Source organism: Dreissena polymorpha, chromosome 2, assembly GCF_020536995.1.
Source record: "Dreissena polymorpha isolate Duluth1 chromosome 2, UMN_Dpol_1.0, whole genome shotgun sequence".
Taxonomy (NCBI): domain Eukaryota; kingdom Metazoa; phylum Mollusca; class Bivalvia; order Myida; family Dreissenidae; genus Dreissena; species Dreissena polymorpha.
Window position 1 is genome coordinate 80,482,278 of NC_068356.1, and position 25,089 is coordinate 80,507,366.

The window sequence follows — 25,089 nt, forward strand, 5'->3', positions numbered from 1 at the left end:
GTTGGGAAATTACCATTAGTCTAGAAAGAATCGTTCAAACGGCACATGGACACAATTACTAATTAACAATCGGTATCGGGGTAAACTTGTTCGAGGCATTAGATGGAATATGGCATAACGGACTTATTCATAAGCTCCGAGGAAGTGGTATCTCTTGCAATATTCCATTTTGGTCTAAAGATGACATTAATGACATAAATGAAAATTGAACAACATTTATGTATGGTCTCAAACAAAAAATGATAATGTATGTTATATAAAATATCGTTCTAGTATAGGAATGAGTCTCGCTTTTACTTGGTAACTGGTTCAATTAAAGTGATATTGTGGGCATCTAACAGTATATAGGTGCATGTCTATCGCAACCGTTGTTTATTTTTGGTGTTTTCACTTCATATACACTTATATTTGTTAATGCAGCATCAACATACTAAAACAATATCCCGGAAAGATAAAAATAATCCATTTGAATATCAACCGTACTTTCGTTTTGACAACTGACGACAGAAATGATTTGATGTACGATGTGAGTCTAAATGTAGTTTTCATGCAGATTCGTTCATACGACACAAAGACACACTTTTGTTTTACGGATCATTTCATCTTAGAGGACTGGGTGAGTCATGTAGTAAAATATCGAAAATAATTTATATTTTTAATAAACAACTGGTAGCAAGATCAGTTGTAGATAATTGGTCAGTTACCACATTTTAACTAATTATTTTGACCTGTTAATTCTTTTCAGCTCAATTCAACAGTGAAAAATGCTCATAATATCACTTTAAATGCTTCAGTTGTATTTCGGCCACACTAATGCTATCAGTGAGTCTGATGGCAGACCACTGCCCACGATTCTTCAATGTGTAATCTACCGCTTATCAATTGATCTTAATATTAAGGATGGATCTACCGAAATTTTGAACGGTGCATTAAAGGGACCTTTTCGCAGGTTTTGGCGTGTATTGAAGTTTGTTTTTAAATGCTTTAAATTGATAAATGTAAACATTGAAACTAAATAGCCCCAGTCAAATACAAGCATAAAATGAAGGATAAAAGAAATCCGCAACTGGGCTCGAACCACTGATCCATGAAGTAAAAGTATACTCTTTAAACCACTCGGCCCTCCGTGCTCATATTGTGAGTGGTGGATTTTATACTTCATATACGCAATCCTCGTAATGTCACAAAATATAACGGCATTAACAGAAATCTCCACATTATTAATTCGTGTCGCGTTTGTAACGCTTCATAATTATCAGGTTTTTAAATCGTCAAAAGATGCATATAATGGATATTTGAGAGCATAGTACATGTTCAGTATAGGTTGTATTACTGTTTCCTCGAAAATATCATAACTACAAAGAAAATTTGCAAATCTGAATCTTTTTTTTATTTTGTCAATTTACCAAAACGTGAAAAGGCCCCTTTAATTCAACCTAAGACATTCGTTGTCATGTGTGTTCAAATGTTGTGTTCCACTTCTATTGGTGCAAATGTAAAAATATTCTTGGGTACTTCTTTCAATAACACAAACATGCCGGTCAACAATGTAATATACTTTTCAATATAATTGCCCCTTTTCGTCATATTGACTTTTTCCATCTAATCTTACCCAAACTTTCACAGTTTTTGACGACCATCGTATCTAAACAAATGCCTACAATAAGATATATTAACAGACAAGCAAATGGAATCGATTATCGATACTACATCAACAAATGTCTTATCGTTTTATTCTTCATTTATTATTTTCGTTTATAAAACTGTAAACAATTAAATATTTCGTGTAGATTATAACTCATAGCCATTGATCACGGCACACATATATTAATCATGGTTGTTATTTCGCTTCGCGATTGTTTTAAATTGTCCGAAGATGCTTTACATTCAGTATCAAACGCACAGAACTCGATATATATTAACAACATGTAGCTTGAATAAAATAAGTGAAATTATTAATAGAAGATGAAAATGTTTCTAAATAAGTGCATAACAAATTATTTGTGATATTTATTTTCATAGTGATGTAAATAATACATGTTTATTACATAATATTAATATTTATAATAATCTTATTTCGAATGATGTTTAAGCAAGCGTGCTTTTTGAGAACATTGATCGTGTATAAATCGTATGACATGATTGAGTGTACATATATAACAACAGGAATGTCTTCCTCGTCGAATACTTGAGATGGTTAGTCGCTTTGCAGGTCAAAGTATATGCGTTTTGAAATTGAGTGTTATAATGCTACACTCTTACTTGTCTTTGTAGACCTAACTTAGTCATAATGTGGGAAATTATTAATGCATTACTCACGACAGCGACAATCAGCGTATAAGTTGTGATCAAGTTACTTTCACATTGTTTGCGATACATCATTTGCATAGATATTTAATTAAAACTAAACACATGTATACAAAGAATTCTTACCAGCTTTTTTAATTTGTTTTGTATCCACCATTGCATGCGTTTCATTTATATGTCACATTATCCGCATAATAATTGCAGTTTAAGTCAAACTTATCAGAAAATACTGTACATGGGCCTTATCCAATAGATAAAGACTTCTCGTAAACGGTTGGACCGATCACAAGGCCGATACATTTTGTAGGGGTCTGATATTTATTCAAACAAAATGAGTCCGACCGTCCGCTGACTTTCCGAGGACTAAGTTTTATGTGAAATTGAACAAATCAATCTGATATTGGAGCAGTTGAAACAGATCCGATGCAATCCACTGAAAATTTGTATGAGGATTACCCGAAATGACACGTTTCGTCTAACTTCAATAATGCTCTTTGAAAGTTTTGATATTTGCGTTGACGATTTATTTGGCCACTATTAACAAAACCACATCACTCGACCTCATTTTGACGTCAAGTTGATCTACTTTTGAACTGAAAAAAAAACTAAGAAATTCATAAATCATTCTGAACCTAACAATGACGCGTTTCGCCTAACGCCAATACCGCATGCTACAAAGCTTTGATATAAAAACTGATGATGTTTTTTTTAAACGATGAACACACCCAAATTACTTGACTCTATTTTGACCTTGACATTTAACTAATTCTTTACTTTAACGGATTAATTATGTCAAAATTATTTGATCTTTGTGATCAAATAGATCGTTTGCTGAACAATAATACTTATTAAAACGCTTTGATTCTTCCATTCAAAACTCGACACATTATCATCATGCGACCTCATTTGACATAGCCATTGACCTACTTTTGGACTAAGACTTTTCAAATGAGGAAATGTATGGATACTTACAGTGTGTTTACAGTTTATTGAACGCAGCATCTTGTTCCGAGCTTTGTGAATATGTAGACAGACATAATTTAATGCTTATACCAAAGACGTATGTACCAATGTCTTTAGGTTACTTCTAGATACCACATTATATAATCGTGCTAATCAGAATGTTGTAAATTGTATAACTTAGGTGTGGTCGTATGTCCGAATTGAGTATAAGTGGTTCATAAAAATATCCAATATAGTACTTAAATTATATTGTAATTTAACATAAGTCTCTTCATTCTTCATAACTACTCCGCAAACAAAATTAGTGTGATATTAGTTGGCCTTACAATAAAATGGTAAATTTATTACAAACATATAAAATGACCGTCTGCTAATAAGTCTTATTTTAAAAGGAACGTTTACTAGTTTATTAAACAAGCTTTACATGAAACTAAAGTTGCTCAGTGAACAACACAAAAGATCAAACTTATAAATGCACCGAGGTGCCGCTCTGACCTCGATTTCTGGTCATAACGCTATGTCTTTAAACAATGCGATCGGTACATATTCATAAACATTCAACATGTGAACGCATGCACATGCACAGTTATATCGTACTAAACAGTAGATTTTTATGAATGTCTGTCCGTATTTCCCTGGTCACAATCCTGAATAAAGAAATCTCCTGCACATTTCTTTGTAGAACATACAGTTATAACTTCTTTTCATATGCATCTCTGCATGAAAGATTTGTATCATCGTGAAAAATCATAAAAATATTAAGCGCCTATTTCGACTTAAGACTTCTAGTGGCATGATTATTATAGAAAAATGTCTGTCTGTCTGTCTGTCTGTCTGTCTGTCTGTCTGTCTGTCTATCTGTCTGTCTGTCTGTCCGTCCGTCCGTCCGTCCGTCCGTTCGTCCGTCCGTCCGGCCGGCCGGCCGTTCGGCCGGCCGTTCACCCGTCATCGCGCAATGCCTTCATCATGAGTCTCTGCGAAGTAAGATCATACCGAAAAGATTTCGAGTCACAACAAAAATGTCAAAACTAAACCGAAGAATGACTTAAACGTATTTTATTGTTTATTTTCTCAACCATTATGGAAAACAAACGTCTCGAAAAATAAAAGGCAGGTCAATGTGCTTTTTATTATTTCAATTAAAAATGCTGATGCTTTTGATTCGTATGTGTCATTGGGCTAAGAACTTTATGAACTCAGTTATTATAAAACATGTATAAGTATTGCATTCTTTTAACCCAAAAGCCCATTGCAATGGGGGGAATCACGTGGTCAGAATTGAGAAAACATGGCCGCCGATGCCTCGCTTAGATTGAAAAATTGAGTGTTCAAACAGGTACATCTTCCTTATTACTTACTTGTTTTTAATCGGATAACGCCTATCGTAGGGCCAGCTTGAAGCGGTTTCATAGAGTGTCAACCGTTTCCCTCTGGTTGGTCGGAGTGTGGAGATTACTCATGGAATATTTTGCGATTTCTTGAACCGTCAATTGCTGTTGTACACGCACTAACAATAATATCACTGTTTTCACAATAATTAGCACTGTTTAAGTACCAGTTGTGCATTTGGACGCATTGTAACTTACAAAAAATGGATACATCGATTGCTAATGGCGTTATTTTCAAGGTAAAGTTGAGTTTAGATTGGTTTTAACGATTGCTGTTGAGCACGCACATGGCTGTTGTACACGGACAACTTCTAGAACAACTGTTGTTGAGCACGCACATGTCAAGCAATACCGTTTTCTCCGCAGAATAAGTCTAAAACAATGTCGCATTGGCATGTTCCGGTACATGTAGCGATACATATCTTATGTATCAAGCAAAACACACATTTTGGTTGAAAATTGCCTTGTTTTTTTTTCATAAACTGCAAAACAAAAGGAAACACACAAAACAACTTTCATGTATGCTAAGCATATACTCAACACATATAATTATGAAATAGATGTTCCTTGATTCTCTAAGTACTAACACTTTTCCAATAAAATAGTTCAGTATTTAAACTATCAACATATTTATAACTGTTTTCACAGGGTCAGAAGCTCAGGAAAAGTACAAAACTGCTCACATAGGCACCAAACAGTATTGAAAGGGCCTTCGGGTTTTGGAAGCGAACCTTTCATGTCCTTCATGGTGAGGTATGTAAGGAAATTGTTTATATTATTAATGATACAATTTATTTAAGATTATAAAATAAAATGTATTTAATCAACAAAGAGTGTTAATGGAAATTGACATCATCATATATTTCTAGGCATATCAAGTCTACGAGTTGGAAAAAAGTTATAAAAAACTTAACATTATTTTTGCATGCCATAGACACACTTCAATTCTTAAATTCAACTTACTTATAGACGGAAAAATATGCTGAATATTCTAAATATGAATAAATGTAACTGATTTTGACATATTGAACAAGTCAATGTAACAGCATTATACACAACTGTCTCGTATTACTGTAAAGTACTGATACATTACTGAATGCCAGCTTAAAGAATTTAAACATTTTTAGATATGTTTTTGTGTATCTGTTAGAGCTCATAAGAAATACATCATAAGATATTAGTAAATTGTTACCCTCGGGGAAAAAGTAGTTGTTACTTTTTTTCTCTGCATCAAGCATTGGGTACAAATTTGACAACATTTTTAACAATGTCTTTTGATGTAACATTATTTTTCAATTTATTCCTCCAATTTCTGTTTATAACAGATTGGAATGAAGCCTGCCAAGGTCAGCCGCATCATCATTGCCTGTGCTGTTCTTCATAATCTGCGGTTGATGTGGGGTAACCAGCAGTGGATCCGGAACCTTTAGAAGAGGTTGCCAAGGGAGAAATGTTTCAGGCTGTATCGGATGGGAGAAGAGTAAGAGATACCATTATCGCAAATTACTTTACTTATGAAATTAACAGATTAAATATAAATGTTTTCATTATATTTGTGCTTGTATATCTCTGAGTCATACACTGATAATTTGGTTCCTTGTTTGTTTATATGGGTTTAACAGCATTTGAACAACCATTCAAAAAGTGAACAAAATATATTATTACAATGCCTCATCTTAATAATATGATCATAACATAATAGATCTATTATAGTGATCTATAATGTATGTTCATCAGAGATGCAGACAAGATGTGCATCAGCAGATACAGATGTTAAAATACATGCCCAATGCCAAATCATATTCATCCTTTATGTTCTGGTCACAAACTGTATAGAAAGAGGGTAAAATGTTATCCTGTCTTTATATGTACTTGTCCCTTTAGCATGAACAATTGTTCTAAAAACAATTGAACATTCACTTAAATGACAATATCATGAAGGGATTTCTTCAAGCCAAAAACAGCAATCCAAAACAAATATAAATAAAACTGACTGAAGGAAAAGCAACATTTTCAAATACTCGCAAGCCATAACAAAAGGCAGCTACACCGAAAGAGGCTAGCAAAAAAATTCCTATTGAAAATACAAGTTTGATGATCCAGATAGCCAATTTCGTATACGAATTAACATTTTCAGTGCGTTTACATAAGATATGTATCGCTACATGTATCAGAACATGCCAATGCGACGTTGTTTTAGACTTATTCGGCGGAGAAAACGGTATTCCTTGACATGTGCGTGCACAACAACAGTTGTTCTAGAAGTTGTCCGTGTATAACAGCCATGTGCATGCTTAACAGCAATCGTCAAAACCAATCGAAACTCAACTTTACCTTGAAAATAACGCCATTAGCAATCGATGTATCCATTTTTTGCCAGTTTCAATGCGTCCGCACGACCAACTGGTACTTAAACAGTGCTAATTAGTGTGAAAACAGTGATATTATTGTTAGTGCGTGTACAACAGCAATTGACGGTTCAAGAAATCGCAAAATATTCCATGAGTAATCTCCACACTCCGACCAACTAGAGGGAAACGGTTGATACTCTATGAAACAGCTTCCGGCTGGCCCTATGATATGCGTTATCCGATTAAAAACAAGTAAGTAATAAGGAAGATGTATCTGTTTGAACACTCAATTTTTCAATCTAAGCGAGGCATCGGCGGCCATGTTTTCTCAATTCTGACCACGTGATTCCCCCCATTGATTTATTTGGCACGTTTTTCACCCAGTTGGGTTTGTTAAAATTTGACCATACACTTGTTCGCCAAGGTGCGTTTTGGGCAGATCCAGTCTGCAACCATGCCTGTTAGCCCGGGGAAAAGTCATTATATTAAGCAACAGTCAGCCAACCAGCCAGCAATATCTATAAATATATAATAATGTAGTCGATATGCCCCTTAAATGGCAACGGATATTTCTGTTGTGGTTAGTATAATGTAGCCTTTGTGTACAATAGAAGCAAGATGGCGGCCGAGAAACCAAAATCATTGAAACTGCAACTTATCCACGGTAATCTGTTGTAACGTTGTTTGATATAGTCGTATGTTAACATAACATTGTGAGTCATATCCATATCATTATTTTTGCATTGAATTAGATGTGTATTGTATTTGGGCACCAAACCAAATTCAAAAATGTCGGTTTGAAAATGTCAAAAGTGTGGGTGGAGTAAAGGTTAGCAAACACCGAGGATTTAGTAGTTCACTGTGCGAAATTGGCACTAGCCCAAAGGGTTTTGGCTAGTGAAAATCCATTCGGTCTAGTGGGAATTTAAAAATATGTATAGTCGGGCTAGTAAGAAATTTTACTTTGTATATATGTGTATAAGAATTTGGGCTATTACTTTAAAATCTGAATTTCGCACACTGGACTAGTTGCGGTTAAAATTAAAAACCTCTTACATTACCCCTTTAGTGGTCCACAGGGGCTACTTCCAATTAAGGATTGATTGGTCATTGTCGGCTCGGCAGGGCCAAAAAACCTTCTTCGTAAGGGGCCTCTTTTTATTCCTCTTAACCAAAAAGGCCCATTCACCTACAGAAATTTCTTAAAAATCATGAGTTTTTCTCTAAATTTCTATTCTAACTCAGTATATTTCATTCCCCAAAGCCAGAAAATTTTGTCTTTTTTTCTCTGAAAAAAAGGCTGTGGTCCTTTCCCCAAAGTTGGTGTTTTGGCCCTGCTCGGGTACTACTTACATGTATCATGGGTACTCTTAAGTCTACTGACATGTACCCCAGGTACAGTTAATATACTTAATCGTACCCGGTCAATATTAGACTGTACCAAGTTGTATTCCCCCCCAAAATTTGTAATGTCCTAAAACGTGCTACCAATAATCGTAAAACGATATTGTTTATAAATCTTAAACAAACTTCTCTCTTAAAAAAACTGCATCAACGTGTTTTTTATGCCCTTGGATCGAAAGATCAGGGGCATATATTTTTGGCCTGTCTGTCATTCATTCATTCATTGTGTGTGTCCCAAAACTTTAACCTTGGTTAAAGTTTTGCAATAACTTTTGCATTATTGAAGATAGCAACTTGATATTTGGCATGCATGTGTATCTCATGGAGCTGCACATTTTGAGTGTTGAAAGGTCAAGGTCATCCTTCAAGGTCAAAGGTCAAATATATGGCTTCAAAGCGGCCCAATAGGGGGCAATGTGTTTCTGACAAACACATCTTTTGTTGAGTTTGGGTTTCGATAATATAGATTCTATTTTACAAAAAATTGATATAAAAGTGAATATAATTAATTTTAAAAAATAGCCGATAACAACTGATTTAGCGTTAAATTTTCTCAGGTATGTTTTAGTATATGTATCGTACCCGGGGTACATGTAAGTATACTTAAGAGTACCCGGGGTACATGTAAGTAGTTCCCGAGCCAACGATGACCAATTTAGCACAATTAAGTGGTCCCCAATATAAAACATCTATTCTACATTACTAAGGACCAAGTGTGTGTTTTGAAAGGGAGTCATGCAGTAAAAATTAGCCAAAACGCAAAAACAAGCCAAGTTAATGATTTTCATTAAAAAAAAAATGTGAATCATTCACTTAATATTCATTTGAATTTTCATATTTTTTGCAATTTCACAACCTTTTACCAATATGGCCTCCATTTTGTAAACAATTGCCAGAAAGCTCATGCAGCAAGTCAAAGATGAAAATGTTTACTTCTAAATCAAATAAGTATAATTATACACACACATACAGTATAAATCCAGCTTCAATAAATAGTGGTCAGATAAAAAATAAAATATCAAAAAATGTTTAAGTTGATCTACATCTTTTCATGTGGAAAAAGGAAAGAAGTGAAAACATTAAGATTGTGCATGTAAACCACAAAGCAAATTTAATTTAATTGATGACTTATTTTGGGGAGCGCCTGTCCCAATACCCCTCTTGTTTAAAATCGAGTGTTTAAATGCTCAATTTCCATTTGGATTTCACTTATATTTTTGCAAGGAATACTTCAAAAACTGGCGAAAAAAGTGTGGATAAGGATATATAAATAAATCATGCATAGCATTGTTTACCCATGCACATAAAATTGTTTGCATATAAAACGTCCAGGGAGGTCTAAACTTTAAAATACCCATGTCCAGAAATAAAACATACATTCTACATAATTACAGACCAAGTGTTCTTATTAAAACATAAAAATGGCATACAACTGAAAAAATGCATGCAAAAAACACACTCTGAGACAGAGAGCATTGAACACATATTTATACCCCCTTCGAAGAAGAGGTGGTATATTGCTTTGCACATGTCGGTCGGTCCGTCGGTCCATCCACCAGGTGGTTTCCGGATGATAACTCAAGAACGCTTGGGCCTAGGATCATGAAACCTCATAGGTACATTGATCATGACTCGCAGATGACCCCTATTGATTTTGAGGTCACTAGATCAAAGGTCAAGGTCACAGTGACCCGAAATAGTAAAATGGTTTCCGGATGATAACTCAAGAACGCTTAGGCCTAGGATCATGAAACTTGATAGGTAGATTGATCATGACTCGCAGATGACCCCTATTGATTTTCAGGTCACAAGGTCAAAGGTCAAGGTCACAGTGACCCGAAATAGTAAAATGGTTTCTGGATGATAACTCAAGAACGCTTATGCCTAGAATCATGAAACTTCGTAGGTAGATTGATAATTGCTGGCAGATGACCCCTATTGATTTTCAGGTCACTAGGTCAAAGGTCAAGGTCACGGTGCAGGTTTTTTTTTGGCCCGATTTTATAGCCGAAATTCGGCTATGTTCCCAATCCCAAAAATTATACTTTTTTCCCAAAATGTGGCAAAAAATTCCCAATTTCCCCAAAAAAAACAAAAAAAAAAAAATTTTTTTTTTTTTTTTTTTTTTTTTAGAAAGAAATCTCATGTGTATTTTATCTCAATTTTAATTCAATTACATCTAACAAAGTATTATATGATTTTGTTCTTTTAATTTGAATGATTTTAAAGGGTTATTTAAAATTTAGTATTTCCCTAATCAGTGGACTTTTCGTGTGGAAAAAAGGCTAATGAATTTATTTTCCCAATTTCATGAAAATGCCGTTAAAATTCCCAATTCCAAAGCCATGGGCTATCTTCCCAAAAAGTGGGAAAAAAAACCTGCGGTGACCCGAAATAGTAAAATGGTTTCTGGATGATAACTCAAGAACGCTTATGCCTAGGATCATGAAACTTCATAGGTACATTGATCATGACTCGCAGATGACCCCTATTGATTTTCAGGTCACTAGGTCAAAGGTCAAGGTCACGGTGACCCGAAATAGTAAAATGGTTTCCGGATGATAACTCAAGAACGCTTATGCCGCGGATCATGAAACATGATAGGTAGATTGATAATGACTCGCAGTTGACCCCTATTGATGTTCAGGTCACTATATCAAAGGTCAAGGTCACAGTAACCTGAAATAGTAAAATGGTTTCCGGATGATAACTCAAGAACGCTAATGGCTACGATCATGAAACTTCATAGGTACATTGATCATGACTTGCAGATGACCCCTATTGATTTTGAGGTCACTAGGTCAAAGGTCAAGGTCATGAAGACGCGAAATAGTAAAATGGTTTCTGGATGATAACTCAAGAACGCTTATGCCTATGATCATGAAACTTCATAGGTACATTGATCATGACTCGCAGATGACCCCTATCAATTTTGAGGTCACTAGGTCAAAGGTCAAGTTCTTGGTGACCCGAAATGGTAAAATGGTTTCCGAATGATAACTGAAGAACGCTTATTCCTAGGATCATGAAACTTGATAGGTAGATTGATCATGACTCGCAGATGATCCCTATTGATTTTCAGGTCACTAGGTCAAAGGTCAAGGTCACAGTGACAAAAAACATATTCACACAATTGCTGTCACTACAACGGAGAGCCCATATGGGGGGCATGCATGTTTTACAAACAGCCCTTGTTTATAAATTGTTCATAAAATATAGACGCTGGATCATACACATGAGAAGCAACTTATTTTTTATGTACATTAGTATGAAGTTAAATTAAAAAATTCCCATTTTTTATTTAGGAACCAACAAGCATGACATAAGTCTGGTGCTAGCTCCAGATCAGGCAGGGGACACTTTCTGTGTTAAACATCTGATGACAGAGGTGGAGAAGAGGACACAAATTCCACCTGAGGCACAAAAACTCATATTTAAAGGTAAAACATATTTTTATATATAACATTTACTGGTAGTATAGCAGAGTATTGATAGGGCTGTGAAGGAACATGAAGCTATTTAGTCTGAGTATGCGTGTAAGTATCAAAGTATGACCTTGTACACTTATTTGTCTTCTGCTGACTAAGTTTATTACTTTACGTAAGACCTTTACTGAAACAAAGGTAAGTTAGGTAACCCTATTAACCCTAAAAAAAAGAAGTGGTATTCATATTTTGCAATTCAATCCTTAATTGAAATGAGTAGTTATGCCAAGCAAGATTGAATTTTTCTCAAGTCAGACACAACAGTAAAGACCTTGTCAACAAAAATTAGTTTAATGCATGCATTAAAATCATCTGTTCTTATGAAAGAAATCTACATTTATTTCAGTGTTAACTAATTTGTTTGTCAAAAATACATTAAATTGTAGTAAACGTTTGAAAGCGTGTTTTTTTTAACAAAATACAAATGTATATACTTGTAACTTTCTCAGGCTAGTTTGTGTTGGGTTAAAATAAAAAATTTGCTGAGGCTGCTTTGTCTTAGGATTAGATAACAACTGCACTAATGAAACAAGAAAAAGCTATTTTCCTACCAGCTACGTGCAAAACACCTTTCTTTACAACTAAATGCAACTTAATATTAATGGCTTGAGACTATGTCAATCTCTGCTACTAAAGCCTAACACTGACTTGTCTCTATAGATTGGTCTGGTAACACTCTTGGTGCTGGTGTCTCAGTTGCTGTGTAACTGACATCAGTTTACAGTTTTTACCGCTCTGACACTGTTAGTGAAGCAAGGAAGTGTTGGCTGGATTGCATCCACACCCTAGATATACATTGCAAACAATTGTTTCCTTAAACTTAATCAGCAAAAGAAGATTATTTGATGTTTTACTATCAAAGACTTTACACAATTTGAAATGAATAATTAGCTAGTGAACATTGCGGACTTAATGTATGCTAGTGTTCTTATTCTATTTATTCCAGGGCTCCACACACTCTGCAATTAATACTATCCAAATCTTTATAATTCGAACAATTTCAATACTGTCACAAATCTTAATAATCCAATGGTGAAGCTTGCATCTTAAGAATTGATTGGTGAAGAATTTAATCTTAAGAATTGATTATTACATGTAGGTATTTGTGATCACCTTTTGTGATTAGTAAAAACTAAAACTTATGTCTAAAGAATTGATTGGTGAAGACTTACTTATTAAGAATTTATTTTTGAAGAATTAAATCTTAATTATTGCTAAGTAGGTACTTGTGATCACCTTTTGTGATTAATGAAAACTAAAAGTTACATCTTAAAAATTGATTGGCGAAGACTTAAATCTGAAAAAAATAATTAGTATATATACTTACATTTTTAGAATTGATTGGCGGCTACTCATTTTTTTAGCTCACCTGTCACGAAGTGACATGGTGAGTCATGTGACCGTGTGATGTCCGGCGTCTGTTGTGCGTGTGTGCGTGCGTGCGTGTGTCCGTCAATAATTTGTTTGTGTAGACAGTAGAGGTCACAGTTTTCATCCGATCTTTATGAAATTTGGTCAGAATGTTTATCTTGATGAAATCTGGGTTGGCATTTTATTTGGGTCATCTGGGGTCAAAAACTAGGTCACTAGGTTAAGTAATAGAAAAACCTTGTGTAGACAATAGAGGTTACTGTTTTCATCAGATCTTAATGAAATTTGGTCAGAATGTTTATCTTGATGAAATCTGGGTTGGGATTGTATTTGGGTCATCTGGGGTCAAAAACTAGGTCACTATGTCAAATAATAGAAAAACCTTGTGTTGACAATAGAGGTCTCAGTTGTCATCAGATCTTTATGAAATTTGGTCAGAATGTTTATCTTGATGAAATCTGGGTTGGGATTGTATTTGTGTCATCTGGGGTCAAAAACTAGGTCACTATGTCAAATAAAAGAAAAACCTTGTGTAGACAATAGAGGTCACAGTTTTCATCAGATCTGTATGAAATTTGGTCAGAATGTTTATCTTGATGAAATCTGGGTTGGGATTGTATTTGGGTCATCTGGGGTCAAAATCTAGATCACTATGTCAAATAATAGATAAACCTTGTGTAGACAATAGAGGTCACAGTTTTCATCCAATCTTTATGAAATTTAGTCAGAATGTTTATCTTGATGACATCTGGGTTGAGATTGTATTTAGGTCATCTGGGGTCAAATCCTAGGTTACTAGGTCAAATAAAAGAAAAACCTTGTGTAGACTATTGAGGTCACAGTTTTCATCAGATGTTTATGAAATTTTGACAGAATGTTTATCTTAATAATATCTGATTTTGGATCGTATATGGGTCATCTGGGGTCAAAAATTAGGTCACCGGGTCAATTCTAGTAAAACCTTGTGTAGATGAAAGAGGTCACAGTTTTCATCATGTCTTAATGAAATTTTGTCAGAATGTATTAATTAATGAAATCTGGCTTGGGATTGTATATGGATCTGATAGAATTTAAGTTGATGTAGCATGGTTAGTCAGGTGAGCGATTCAGTGCCATCATGGCCCTCTTGTTTTAATTTATGGATGAATAAATGTGCAGGGCTTGGGAATTTCAACTGTTCATTCTAACAATGTATACCATCTAAATTCATTTCATTAAGGCCAGTCTTTGAAGAATGGTGAAGTAGAGCTTGACAAAATTGGTATCAAAAATGGCGTGAAGGTGATGCTGATAGGGAAAAAGGTGAGGTTTGTTTGCACCCTTTAAGATGGATATCGGTACATTACCATGTGGGAATCTGTAACAATAGAAAATAAATATTTGGGTTTCTGTATATTAGTGCCACCCCCTTGGCATTTTCTCAACTGCAAAAGAATCTGTTAGATTGGCAAGAAGCCAATGTTTTCATTAATGCAGCAAGTTGTTTATTTTGAAAGCAATCGTTTGCTGGCATTACTGTTTTAATTGGGTGAACATTTACTTGTCACACAGGCCCAAAATATCAATTTGGTTTTAAAAACTCCGCCAAGTGAAAACCTATAAAAGTCGTATTCTTTCAGTTAATCACACTACATTGCCCAATTTTTAAACTAATACAAAATATTTTGAAAACCAACATGTAAAACTTATTCATCCTGTAGATTTCTTCACGCATTTACACTACATGTAATGATTGTTTACAGCCAACTCCTGTGGATGACAAAGAAACAAGTGCTCTGGGTCAAGTAGAAGGTTTATTTGATAAAGAGTCCAAGAAGTTAAGTGAGATCACATACGAGTTGGATGGAATACACAGGGTAAGAGACAATATATACATGTGTATGATATATAATGACAAGCATTTTCTCCGGAAAATTCATGGCCAGTAAACAAGGCTTTAAGGCGAAATGGGTTTATTTTGTGCTAGTCCGATCAATTAGGTGCATTTCCATGGCTTTAAATTGAAAAGTTCCATCAAAAATGTAAAATGTAAAATTGAAAATGCCTTTGTCTATGTAAATAAATTGAAACTTTGGAGGAAAAAAAATAACACAAAAATCAAAAAGAGACCAGCCAATACTGGAGTTTCTATTTGTAAATATCTAAACATAATCAAGCAGCCTTATGGGGCAAATTTGTCAACGAATCTCAACTTTTATGCATGTATAACTTGTTTCCCTGAACTGCAAAGGGAAGCTACAGCTTTAGAGCAATCATTGTTTAGTGACACTGCTTGGGCCTCTTTCAATTAAGGAAAAGTGCAAATTTATAATTTTGATAAAAACATTGTGTGCACTTGCTTGCTCTGGTATTCTGTATCTTGCACTGTACAATATTTAGGAAAATCTACAATGATAATAAATTGATATTAAAAAAATATTATTTCAGCCATAATGAATTAATGTACCGATTTGAAATCACTTTCTAGAGGGCAAGTTACATTTTTGGGAATATAACACCCCTACTATAAAAATTAGTAAGCATCTAGTTCAGAAAATTATAACCCTGAGAAGTGAGTATTGATTACTTGTTTTAATTTTCACTAAATGATATGGTAGCATGTATGTTTCAAAAGAAAACTAAAAATAGGACAAATAATATGAATTATTGCAATTTTTTATTGTAGCTTAATGACTTGCGAAAGGTAAAATGTGAAACTGCCAAACCACATATGGTCAAATCATCAAACATATTGGACATCATCAATGTTTCACTGGATTTCTGTGTTTGCACAGTGTCTCTTTTTGTGTCTTTTTTGCAAACATGACTTTCTTTATAAAACTTTCCCAAAAATATCTAATGTGGTCAAAGATCCAGATGTAACTGCCATTTATCATCCACCATCCACACCCCTATACCTAGTCATTTACTATTTTTTGTTTGACTCTATATATTTACTTTTAAATATAATAATTATAATAATATTGGGGATAATTAATAATGCTTTTTTTAACATTTTATGTTTTTACTGTACAGAATACATGGTTCTTGTGATACTAACATCCATATTGTATCCACTGAACTTTTGTAATTTTCACTTCAATTGTTAGAAAATTTGTTGGTGTATAACTTAAATGTTCTTGATTGTTGGGTTCAGCTTAACCAACCGCCTCCCCCATCCTTATTTTTTAATTGACCCAAGCATGTTTTTAATCAATCATCAACTTAATTTGTCACCAGACTAAAGACCTATAGTGAAACTATAATTGTTCTGTGATATTGTAAATGGTAAGATATGCTTTGTACTTATTTATAGTTATAAGGAACAGTCTCAATAATGGGGACTTTTAAATATTTTCCATTCATCACTTTATGACTTCACTTTAGTGGTAAATATGTAGCAGAGACAAAGTTGAGCCACGATCTAAGCAAATGGCTTAATGATTTGGTAAGAAGCGTTTTCCCAGATTATGGGACAACCCTTTCTGTTTTTTATGTTATTTGTTAAAGGAAATCTCTCCTAAACACAAATACAGTCTAGGCTGAAAAGTGTTGTCCTGGATTAGCCTATGCGGACTGCACAGGCTTATATCTGGCAACACTTTACCCACATGCATTAAGCTCTGCTTTACCAGAGCGTGGCTCAAGTAGTAAACTACAGATCCTTATTCAAAATTTTATTTTATAGACATACATGGAAACCAACTTTTTATACTCTGTGTGCCTTATTGAAGGGTTTCATAGACAAAGACAAGCAGCAGGACGCTGTGAAGAAGTTGCAGAAGCGTATGGCTGTTGTAGCAGAACATCTGATAAAACTTTTAGAAAAACTGGATAGCTTGATGTTTGAAGAATCCAACAAAGGAGCCAGGGGAAAGAGAAAAACCTTGGTGGATAAAATACAGGTTTTCATGTTTGTGCTGAAGTAGATTTCAAGATTATGAAACTATATGCCCAAGCGTGCATGAACACAGTTTAAAAATACAGTGAGAATGATAAAACATAACAACACTGTTAATGAAAAAGTCATGAAAAATCCTTAATATACTAAAGTACATACAGAATATTACAAAAATCATTCGGAACTTTAAATGAACAGTTTTGTCTTAAGAAAATCACAAAAATGATGTCCATTCCAAGTTTGATGTCTCATTCCAAATTCACATAATAGTGATATATAGACTTCATTAGCAAAATACAGTAAAGCTTGTTTAACTCAATGTCACACTGGGATGACCAAAATGCATTTGTTATCAAAGGTCTTGAGCTATCAAGTGTTGCATATAGAGAAGTTGAAAAATATCACCTAGTTATCAAACAATATAATAGAAAGTTGTATACTTAATTGCTTTGAATGTTCAAAGATAGTATACCTAGTTTACACAACAAATGAACAACAGTGATTGTTCGCCAAGTTTGTTCAAAATTGGCCACAGCTATGCACATAGTTCTCTATCATACATGTATAAACTTGCATTGCAAAAAACTGTTTCTCTAACAAATTACTTTTCAGGTGAGTGAACTAGGGTGATTGATTCACTGCTAGAAAATCTTATTCTGAAACAAATTCTACTTTTATTCTTATTTCTGTGGGTAAAAATTGTCTACATATTTCATATCATATTCTAAATTAATAATATTGTATTTTCCAGGTGCTGTTGAACCAGATAGACGGACTGAACCGTGGAGTAAGTGACATGCTAGCACGTTGGAATGCTGTCTAACATACCCCACCCACTAGTGTTTGCATGGTGAATGTGACAACTGTAGGAAATGCAAATCTCAGTTTAGCTGTTTTCAGTAAAACAATAGCCTAAAACTATAAAGAAACAAAGTTTAAAAAAAAATACGTTTGGGTGTGTTTTGGAATTGAAGCAAAAGGGTGTACACTATGATTGTGTGCTCACATGGCATTGATATAATTAATAAACAGAATCTCAAATTGTTAACTGTAATGAAACTTTAATTAGGATAATTCACCACCCGGTTACTTGCATATAAAATTAACACTTTTATATAACTATATTGAGGTATAAATTTTCTATCATGAACAATTAGAACAATCTGCAATCATTGGTGAGACAATTCATAAGGATGTGTGATACAAATCTCTATTGGTAATCTGATGTTTGTATGATATATTGGGTAAAGCCTTTTAAACGCATGTTACGGGGCAAGGGTGTGAAGTTTTTGAAACTGTTAATGGTTGCGCATTTAGTCTGTAATCAGTATTATTGTTATTAGCTATTAGCTCGGCTGTTTTCAGAGAAAACCCAAGGTATTGTCATAGCCAGTTCGCCGTCCGGCGTCGTGCTAAAACCTTAACATAGGCTCTAAAATAAAAGCCACACCCATTTTTGGGTCACTAGGTCAAAGGTCAAGGTCATTGTGACCTCTAAACAAAACAAAAATGTCTGACAAACTGCACCTGCAGCCGAGAGGTGGCACCCGCTATACGGTGCTCTTGTTTTTCTTGTTATATTAACTTGCATGCAAATTGTAATAACTCAAGAATTTATATTAAACTTGACGTATTATTATAAATCTGTTGTGTCTGTTTATTATTCTTATTGCTATGCTTATAGAGTTTAGGGCTGTGAGAAGTTGGTATTAACTCTGTGCATAACCTGGATTTCTCAATTTTTGTCACCACCAAAATAGTATAATGCTAATTTAAACCTTTAAACAAAATTGAAATGCGACTTTGCTTAAACGGTGCACATTAAAAGTGTATTTCCTGTTTCGTTATGCCTGCTCTTAGGTTCAAGAAGCATTAAACTAGTCTGTCCAAATTAATCTATGTCACAACTGGTTGGATCTCGCTCAAACTTTCAGAGCTGAATATTTTAAATGTGTAGATGATGAGAAAGTTTTGCTGTTATGAGTTTCTATAGGATTCGGGCGCTTTGTCTGATTTTCAACTTGAGATTATACTGTCTCCTGAAGCCATTGTCTTAACACCTCTTAAACAGCTGAGCGAATCTCGCAAAAAACGTTCAACAGTTGAATGGCCTTCGTGTGTAGATGATTGAAAAGAGAAGAATTCAATTAAATTGAGATTCGGCAGAAATAAAGCCATTTGTCTGTATTTTTTAAATTTAAATATAAAGTTATGAAATTTTTCGTTTTCAATCCCTCTTTACTGCTTGGTGAATCACTCTCAAACTTTGACACTGGAATTGCCTTTATTTGGAGATGATTTTAAAGAAAGGAATTTCGGGTGACGATTTTGGCAAAATGGTTGTCTTTAGACTTTTTTTACACAGTATAGTCCTCTAAGCTCGTGTTTTCAACTCCTCATATATTTTTATTTTTTTTTATTTGTAGGAGTACAACCAAATGTTTTGGGGAGCATCAGTGTCTGTGACACATGTCTAGTTTTTTTGTGTTTTACATTTTGCTTATCATTATTATTAGGTCTGTATTTCCAGGAAATACAGACCTAATTATAGTGATAGGCTGAATGTAAAAAATAACAACACAGTAGCAACGCTTATAATGTACCTGGATTTTGTGAAGTATGAAGCAATAGCTGCAACTCAAAGGCAATTTTAAAGGTTAAATACCAAAAGGCGCTTTATTGATGAAAAGTTTTGTTTCTAGATGGTAGAGGTTCCCAAACAAATAAGTGGGTACAAGTGATCTTGTCCCAGCCCTGATGAACTTAGTGCAGAATAACAGATGTATTTGTAGAGTGCTCTTTTTGTGGCGTTTTCAGGTTTACTTTCTTCATTTCAATAGTAAGTAACAGAAATGTTTACCTTCTGTTACAATATCACAGAGTTAAAAATATTAACAAAATTGGTATTCACACTATTTGTTTTTAATTGGTAATTCTATTTAATCCATTTATCCAGTTATAATGTTTAAATTCTATTAAGATTACTGTATTGGAGTATTTGTGCTAATCAATGTATTATCATATGAAGTGCTTTTGGAAACTGGCAATCAATATGACCAATCAAAATCTGCTGTTAATATTGATACCTATTTGCTACATTATTATTAATACAATCAAGTTTTTCTATGGAATCATATGTTTTCATGGACAATGTGTACTTTGCTGTTGATCTGCAAAATAATGCATAAAAATCAATCTAGGATTTCGGAAATGTTTGATTTTATTTTGAGATCGTTTTTTACTAGTTACATTTTCAAATCAGAAAATGTTAAAACTATATCATATTGTAACAGTTAAGTTTAAATTTTCTTTATAATGGTCTGCTGATTAACACACCTGAGCTAAAGTTCTAACAGTAAACTGTTGCAGTCACCCTTAGTCCGGTGTCTATTGTTGTGCGTCCTGTGATGTGTGTTCTGGCGGAACTTGGTAAGAATGTTTATCTTGATAATATTTTAAGAGTTAGAATCTGGGTTGTGTCACAAACTTAGTTGCAAGATCCTATTTAAGAAAAACCTTGTTACTACTTCAGATGCCACATTTATTACATTTCCTTGGTGAAACTGTCAGAATGTTCATCTTGCCAATATTTCTGCAATTTTTTTGTCTTGGTTATTTGTCCAAAAACAAGGTCACCTGTTCAAATTAAAGAAATAAAAATGTTTCCTTCTCTTAAAGCAATTTTGTCAGAATGTTCTTGGAAAATATCAAGACTAAGTGGGTCATGTGCGTTAAAAACAAGGTCACTAAGTATACTCTTAGAAAACAACATATTGCAACTCTAGAAGCCACATTTTTTATTCAATCTTGATGAAAGATATTCAGTCTATTTATCTTGACAAAATCTAGGTCATGTTGATTTCTAGGTCAAGTGGTGTCAAAAAAACTAGGTCACCAGGTCAAGCCTTTAGCAATAGGCATCCCTTAGACTCCGGTGAGCAATCCAGGGCCGTCATGGCCTACTTGTCTAATGAATTACTTGAATTAATGAATTATACAATGCCATATTGCTTCTTTTACTATTGTGTTATTTGTTAAAATACAATTTGTTAAGTTCTGATTCACTGGCCTTGTTGTTCTTGTCACTTTGGTCACACAGATTGCATTTCCTGTTACATTTATAAAGGCAATTTAATATAACCGGGTAATCAAAGATGTGCAGTATTTCAACTTGTCATAACAATAAATACATACTTAAATGTTGATGCAGAATGTATAACTATTACCTAGGCACGCTTTATATGCATCATTTACTGAATGTAAATTTGGTTAAGAAGGAATTCAATGCATATTTGAATTTTATATTGTTTACACAAATTTAACTGATCAGGTGCAGGTTTCATTTGCTAGTTTAGTTTAGTCATTTTTTTCTAAACATACGGCGCATCTTCATGCCATATGATTTCCTGTAAATTCTTTGTCATTCCATGATTTCATATAGGACACTCGATTGTTTAAACGCTTTTCTTCAAACGTGAACTCCACTTCCTGAACACTTATGTAAATGAATGCTTATTTATGTTGTCAATCCACCCCTATCTGTCAATCTTTCTTAGCAACCTTATTTGAGAAAATTCTAATTGTCTGGAACATCTTTGTTTATCAAACTTGTCTTTTTTTAAATATCTTAATCTGGGTATGTATAAGCAATATATTTAACCGGGTCTTCAACAAAATTGAAAATCATGGTTTTAAGATAGGATTATGGCAGGTCAGCAGGACACACATGTTGTGACCAGTCGATAAGTTTAGTTTGCGTTTGACTAATCTTAATGAAACTTCGAAATACATCAGAATTACTTAATTTAATAAGACTGTGTACTACACAGTCCTGCTTCACGCAACGTAAAAGGTTGTCAACGATTTCAGACGTATTCAAGGATTAAAGTTATTAACAGTGTATTTGCATTCTGTCCAGCCCTGGGGTAAACCCCTGAAAACCATGTTGATTCTGCCCCTGATTAAGGAGACCAATACACTTAGGCGATGTTCATTGTTTACATTGCTTACCTCTCTTTTTCATAAAATTGTCCGTTTAAATAACAGTGCTATAACATCTCGAAATTCAATATTTTGTGTATACAAATTGAAACCAGGAGAATATTAAGAGGGTAAGTTATATATAAAACATTCAGTTTATGAGAACTTAAGTTTGGATGGAGGTATAGCGCTGAAATTGTGTATGCACATTGCAAGAAGGTAACTTGCATGCATACCTATCATAGGGTTGCACTATTATTTATATTGATATCTAACATGTCTTATAATAATGTTAAAAATCTGGTTGCATGGGTTTCGATATTTCTGTTTTGTTTATTATCTTGAAAAGGCAGTTTACATGTAGCTGCAATATTGATAAAGTATTGATATTGATAAACACATGTATCAAAACCACTGTTTAACTTCTGCTTATATGAAAAATAAAAATCAATTTCCAGCTTAAAAATACCCGTTACATAATTTAACAGTTGTACGTTTTTGCTTCAGCTGGATGAGAAAGAAGACGCATCTACATATACCGCGGGTTCCTGACACTCGCTTCTACTATTGCTATACTGCTTTGCTGCTTTCAATAACCGTTCAATGTGTTAGGGTGGCGACAAAGCTGAACAACAGGGACAATGGCTTGTAAAACATACTGGCTAGAACGTGTATTTGTTGTAAAATCGGGTATTTTCAGAGAAATTTGAATGTAAAAAGTGAAATCTAGAATGCAATAATTTAATATTTTGCCAATGAAAAAATAAAATGGTCATATCAGGGATTCTTAAACCTGTCATACAAATGCGACAAAGATACGTTCGAATAAATTCTAAGGACACTAGCATTAATGTTTCACAGGTTGATGAAAAATATGAAAGTTTCAACCTAATACAAACAAGTTTGTGGAGTCTGTCATATTTGATTCAGGAAAATCAGTACATGTTCACTTGTATCACTGCCATGTACGCAAATCTTACCTGCTTTTGTCTACAAAGGTAAAACAACAATTTTATCAGGGGCTTTTACTTGCCTATTGTCTGTGACCACATGGGATTGTGTTTAAATAGCAAATTTAATTATACGAGTCAAATCACCAGCAATGTGTAATGCCTTTGATGTTTTGTGTTCATTGGAACTTATGTTGCCTTTGTTTAAGAAGGAGTTTGTTTCATAATTATGTGTTCACATTTTGTTTGTTATATTGATATTTCCTGTTAACAATTCAATTGTAAACAACAATTTACCTACGACCACGCTAAATTGATCAGATTGTTCGGCAGAATTTTGCCCCAACACATTGGATCCCATTTTTATATAATAAGAGGTGAGCGCAAAGTGCAGAAAAAATAATTGTTCACTTAATTCTTTAAACAATTCTGCCACACGCATTCGGCTTATAAAATACGGCAATTTTTGTACTTTTTACTATATAATTAAAAATAAACAATCTTTGTCGTAAATTATGTAGGTGCAGCCAAAATGAACAAAAAAAACTGTTGTAAATAAATCGGATGCGGAGCACATGGATCATGTGGACGCAATAAAGAATAATATTTTTTATTAACCTTGTATTATTATTTTTTATTATTTAAGGTGCGGCATATCCGACGAACATCTTATCGCATTGTTGTGGCCTAATACAGACATATCTATTTGTCAGATACAGATGTCAGAAGGTTGTTGATGTATTTTTTTAACATGTTAGCATTAGTGTCAAAAATGATGTTCTATCGAATGCGTTTCATGGCTTATCATTTAAACATAAAATAACGAAGTCCCGCAAGACTGGTCGCTTGTTAGATAAAGTTTAACATCAGCAAAAGGCCATCTCACACACTGTCTCTAATGTTAACATCACAATGCTTTGACATGTTTATTGCGCTTCTCGTCTATGGCGTTGTGTTCACGTTTTAAAGTACTGGTGTATCTGTTTCAGTGACGAACATTAATTACGCGCCCATTTTCGTCTATTGCTTAGGGTTTACGTTTTAAAGTATATCTGTTTCAGGGACGAACGTTAGTTACGCGCCTGACGTCTATGGCTTAGTGTTTACGTTTTTTAGTATTTATTATTCAGGGGCGAATGTGTATTGTGCGCCGTCGTGAATTGCTTGGTGGTTACGTTTTCGAATATTTCTGGTTCACGAACGAGTTTACTGTGCGCCCATCTATTATAACAGTGTTTTCGTTTTCAAGTTTTTAGCATAGGTGCAACGCACCTATGCTTATGGTATATACGACATTTCGAAAACCCACATAGTTCGGTTGACCATTATGAAGCCTTACCTGATCAAAAATCAGACGAAATATCTATTTAATTTAGTATATGGTAATTCTTACAATTTTTTTTGGAAACGTTTTTCTAACGTTTTCTTCCAAGAATATTGCTTACACCGTTTTAAGTGAATTTTTCTAAGACCGTTTTACGTGAAAAAACCTTCTAAGAAACTAAAACAAATTTCGTTCGTAAAACAATTCTGTTCTTGTTGATAGTGACCTCACACCTAATTTCTATTTCCTTTGTTTACTGTTCTGTGAGAGGTCAAATGTTTACATAACTGAATTCATAAGGCCCTGGTTTAAGGATATGTAACATTTCATCGGTTAATTATAAATAGAAATTAAAACATATTCTCAGCAGGAAGTGGGGCATAAAGCACTTTTATTCTTTGAAAATGTGTAAAAAATGGCGGAGTACGATGAATGTTTTCTGATTTATGACATGGATTCTGACCTTCCTTTCTATGGATTTGATGAAGTAGAGTTTGAAAGTAATAGAGATGTGTTAATTGAAGTTAAAATGATTTACATTGAGCCAGAAATTAACGTTACGAGTGGAGCTAACGGTTTAAATGTGGCATCGGATTTAATGGATTCGCGCGAATTCTGGACGAGTGTTGTGTCTGTAAAATATGTAAATGTATCAAGTCGGAAAAGAAAACGGATGGTTGCATAAT

General features: G+C 34.1%; 1 protein-coding gene and 1 long non-coding RNA gene across 4 annotated transcripts; both read left to right on the forward strand.

Moving 5' to 3' along the window:
- Nucleotides 1-497: 497 nt before the first annotated feature.
- Nucleotides 498-6,226, forward strand: LOC127865653 (uncharacterized). The gene is made up of 3 exons (XR_008042720.1): nucleotides 498-616; nucleotides 5,307-5,411; nucleotides 5,984-6,226. It is a non-coding gene; the product is annotated as an uncharacterized LOC127865653 (long non-coding RNA).
- Nucleotides 6,227-7,583: 1,357 nt separating this feature from the next.
- LOC127867758 (BAG family molecular chaperone regulator 1-like) lies at nucleotides 7,584-23,315 on the forward strand. 3 transcript variants are annotated; one of them, XM_052409133.1, is made up of 8 exons: nucleotides 7,584-7,673; nucleotides 11,719-11,853; nucleotides 14,489-14,571; nucleotides 15,012-15,125; nucleotides 16,983-17,153; nucleotides 17,901-17,936; nucleotides 20,519-20,578; nucleotides 22,637-23,315. In XM_052409133.1, the coding sequence occupies exons 1-7, from the start codon at nucleotides 7,628-7,630 to the stop codon at nucleotides 20,555-20,557; spliced, it is 624 nt and encodes a 207-aa protein (XP_052265093.1). In that variant the 5' UTR covers nucleotides 7,584-7,627; the 3' UTR covers nucleotides 20,558-20,578; nucleotides 22,637-23,315. The 3 variants fall into 3 exon arrangements, with proteins under 3 accessions (XP_052265093.1, XP_052265092.1, XP_052265094.1); XM_052409132.1 differs by lacking the exon at nucleotides 20,519-20,578; XM_052409134.1 differs by lacking the exons at nucleotides 20,519-20,578; nucleotides 22,637-23,315 and having other exon boundaries at nucleotides 17,901-18,792.
- The last annotated feature ends 1,774 nt before the right edge of the window (nucleotides 23,316-25,089 follow it).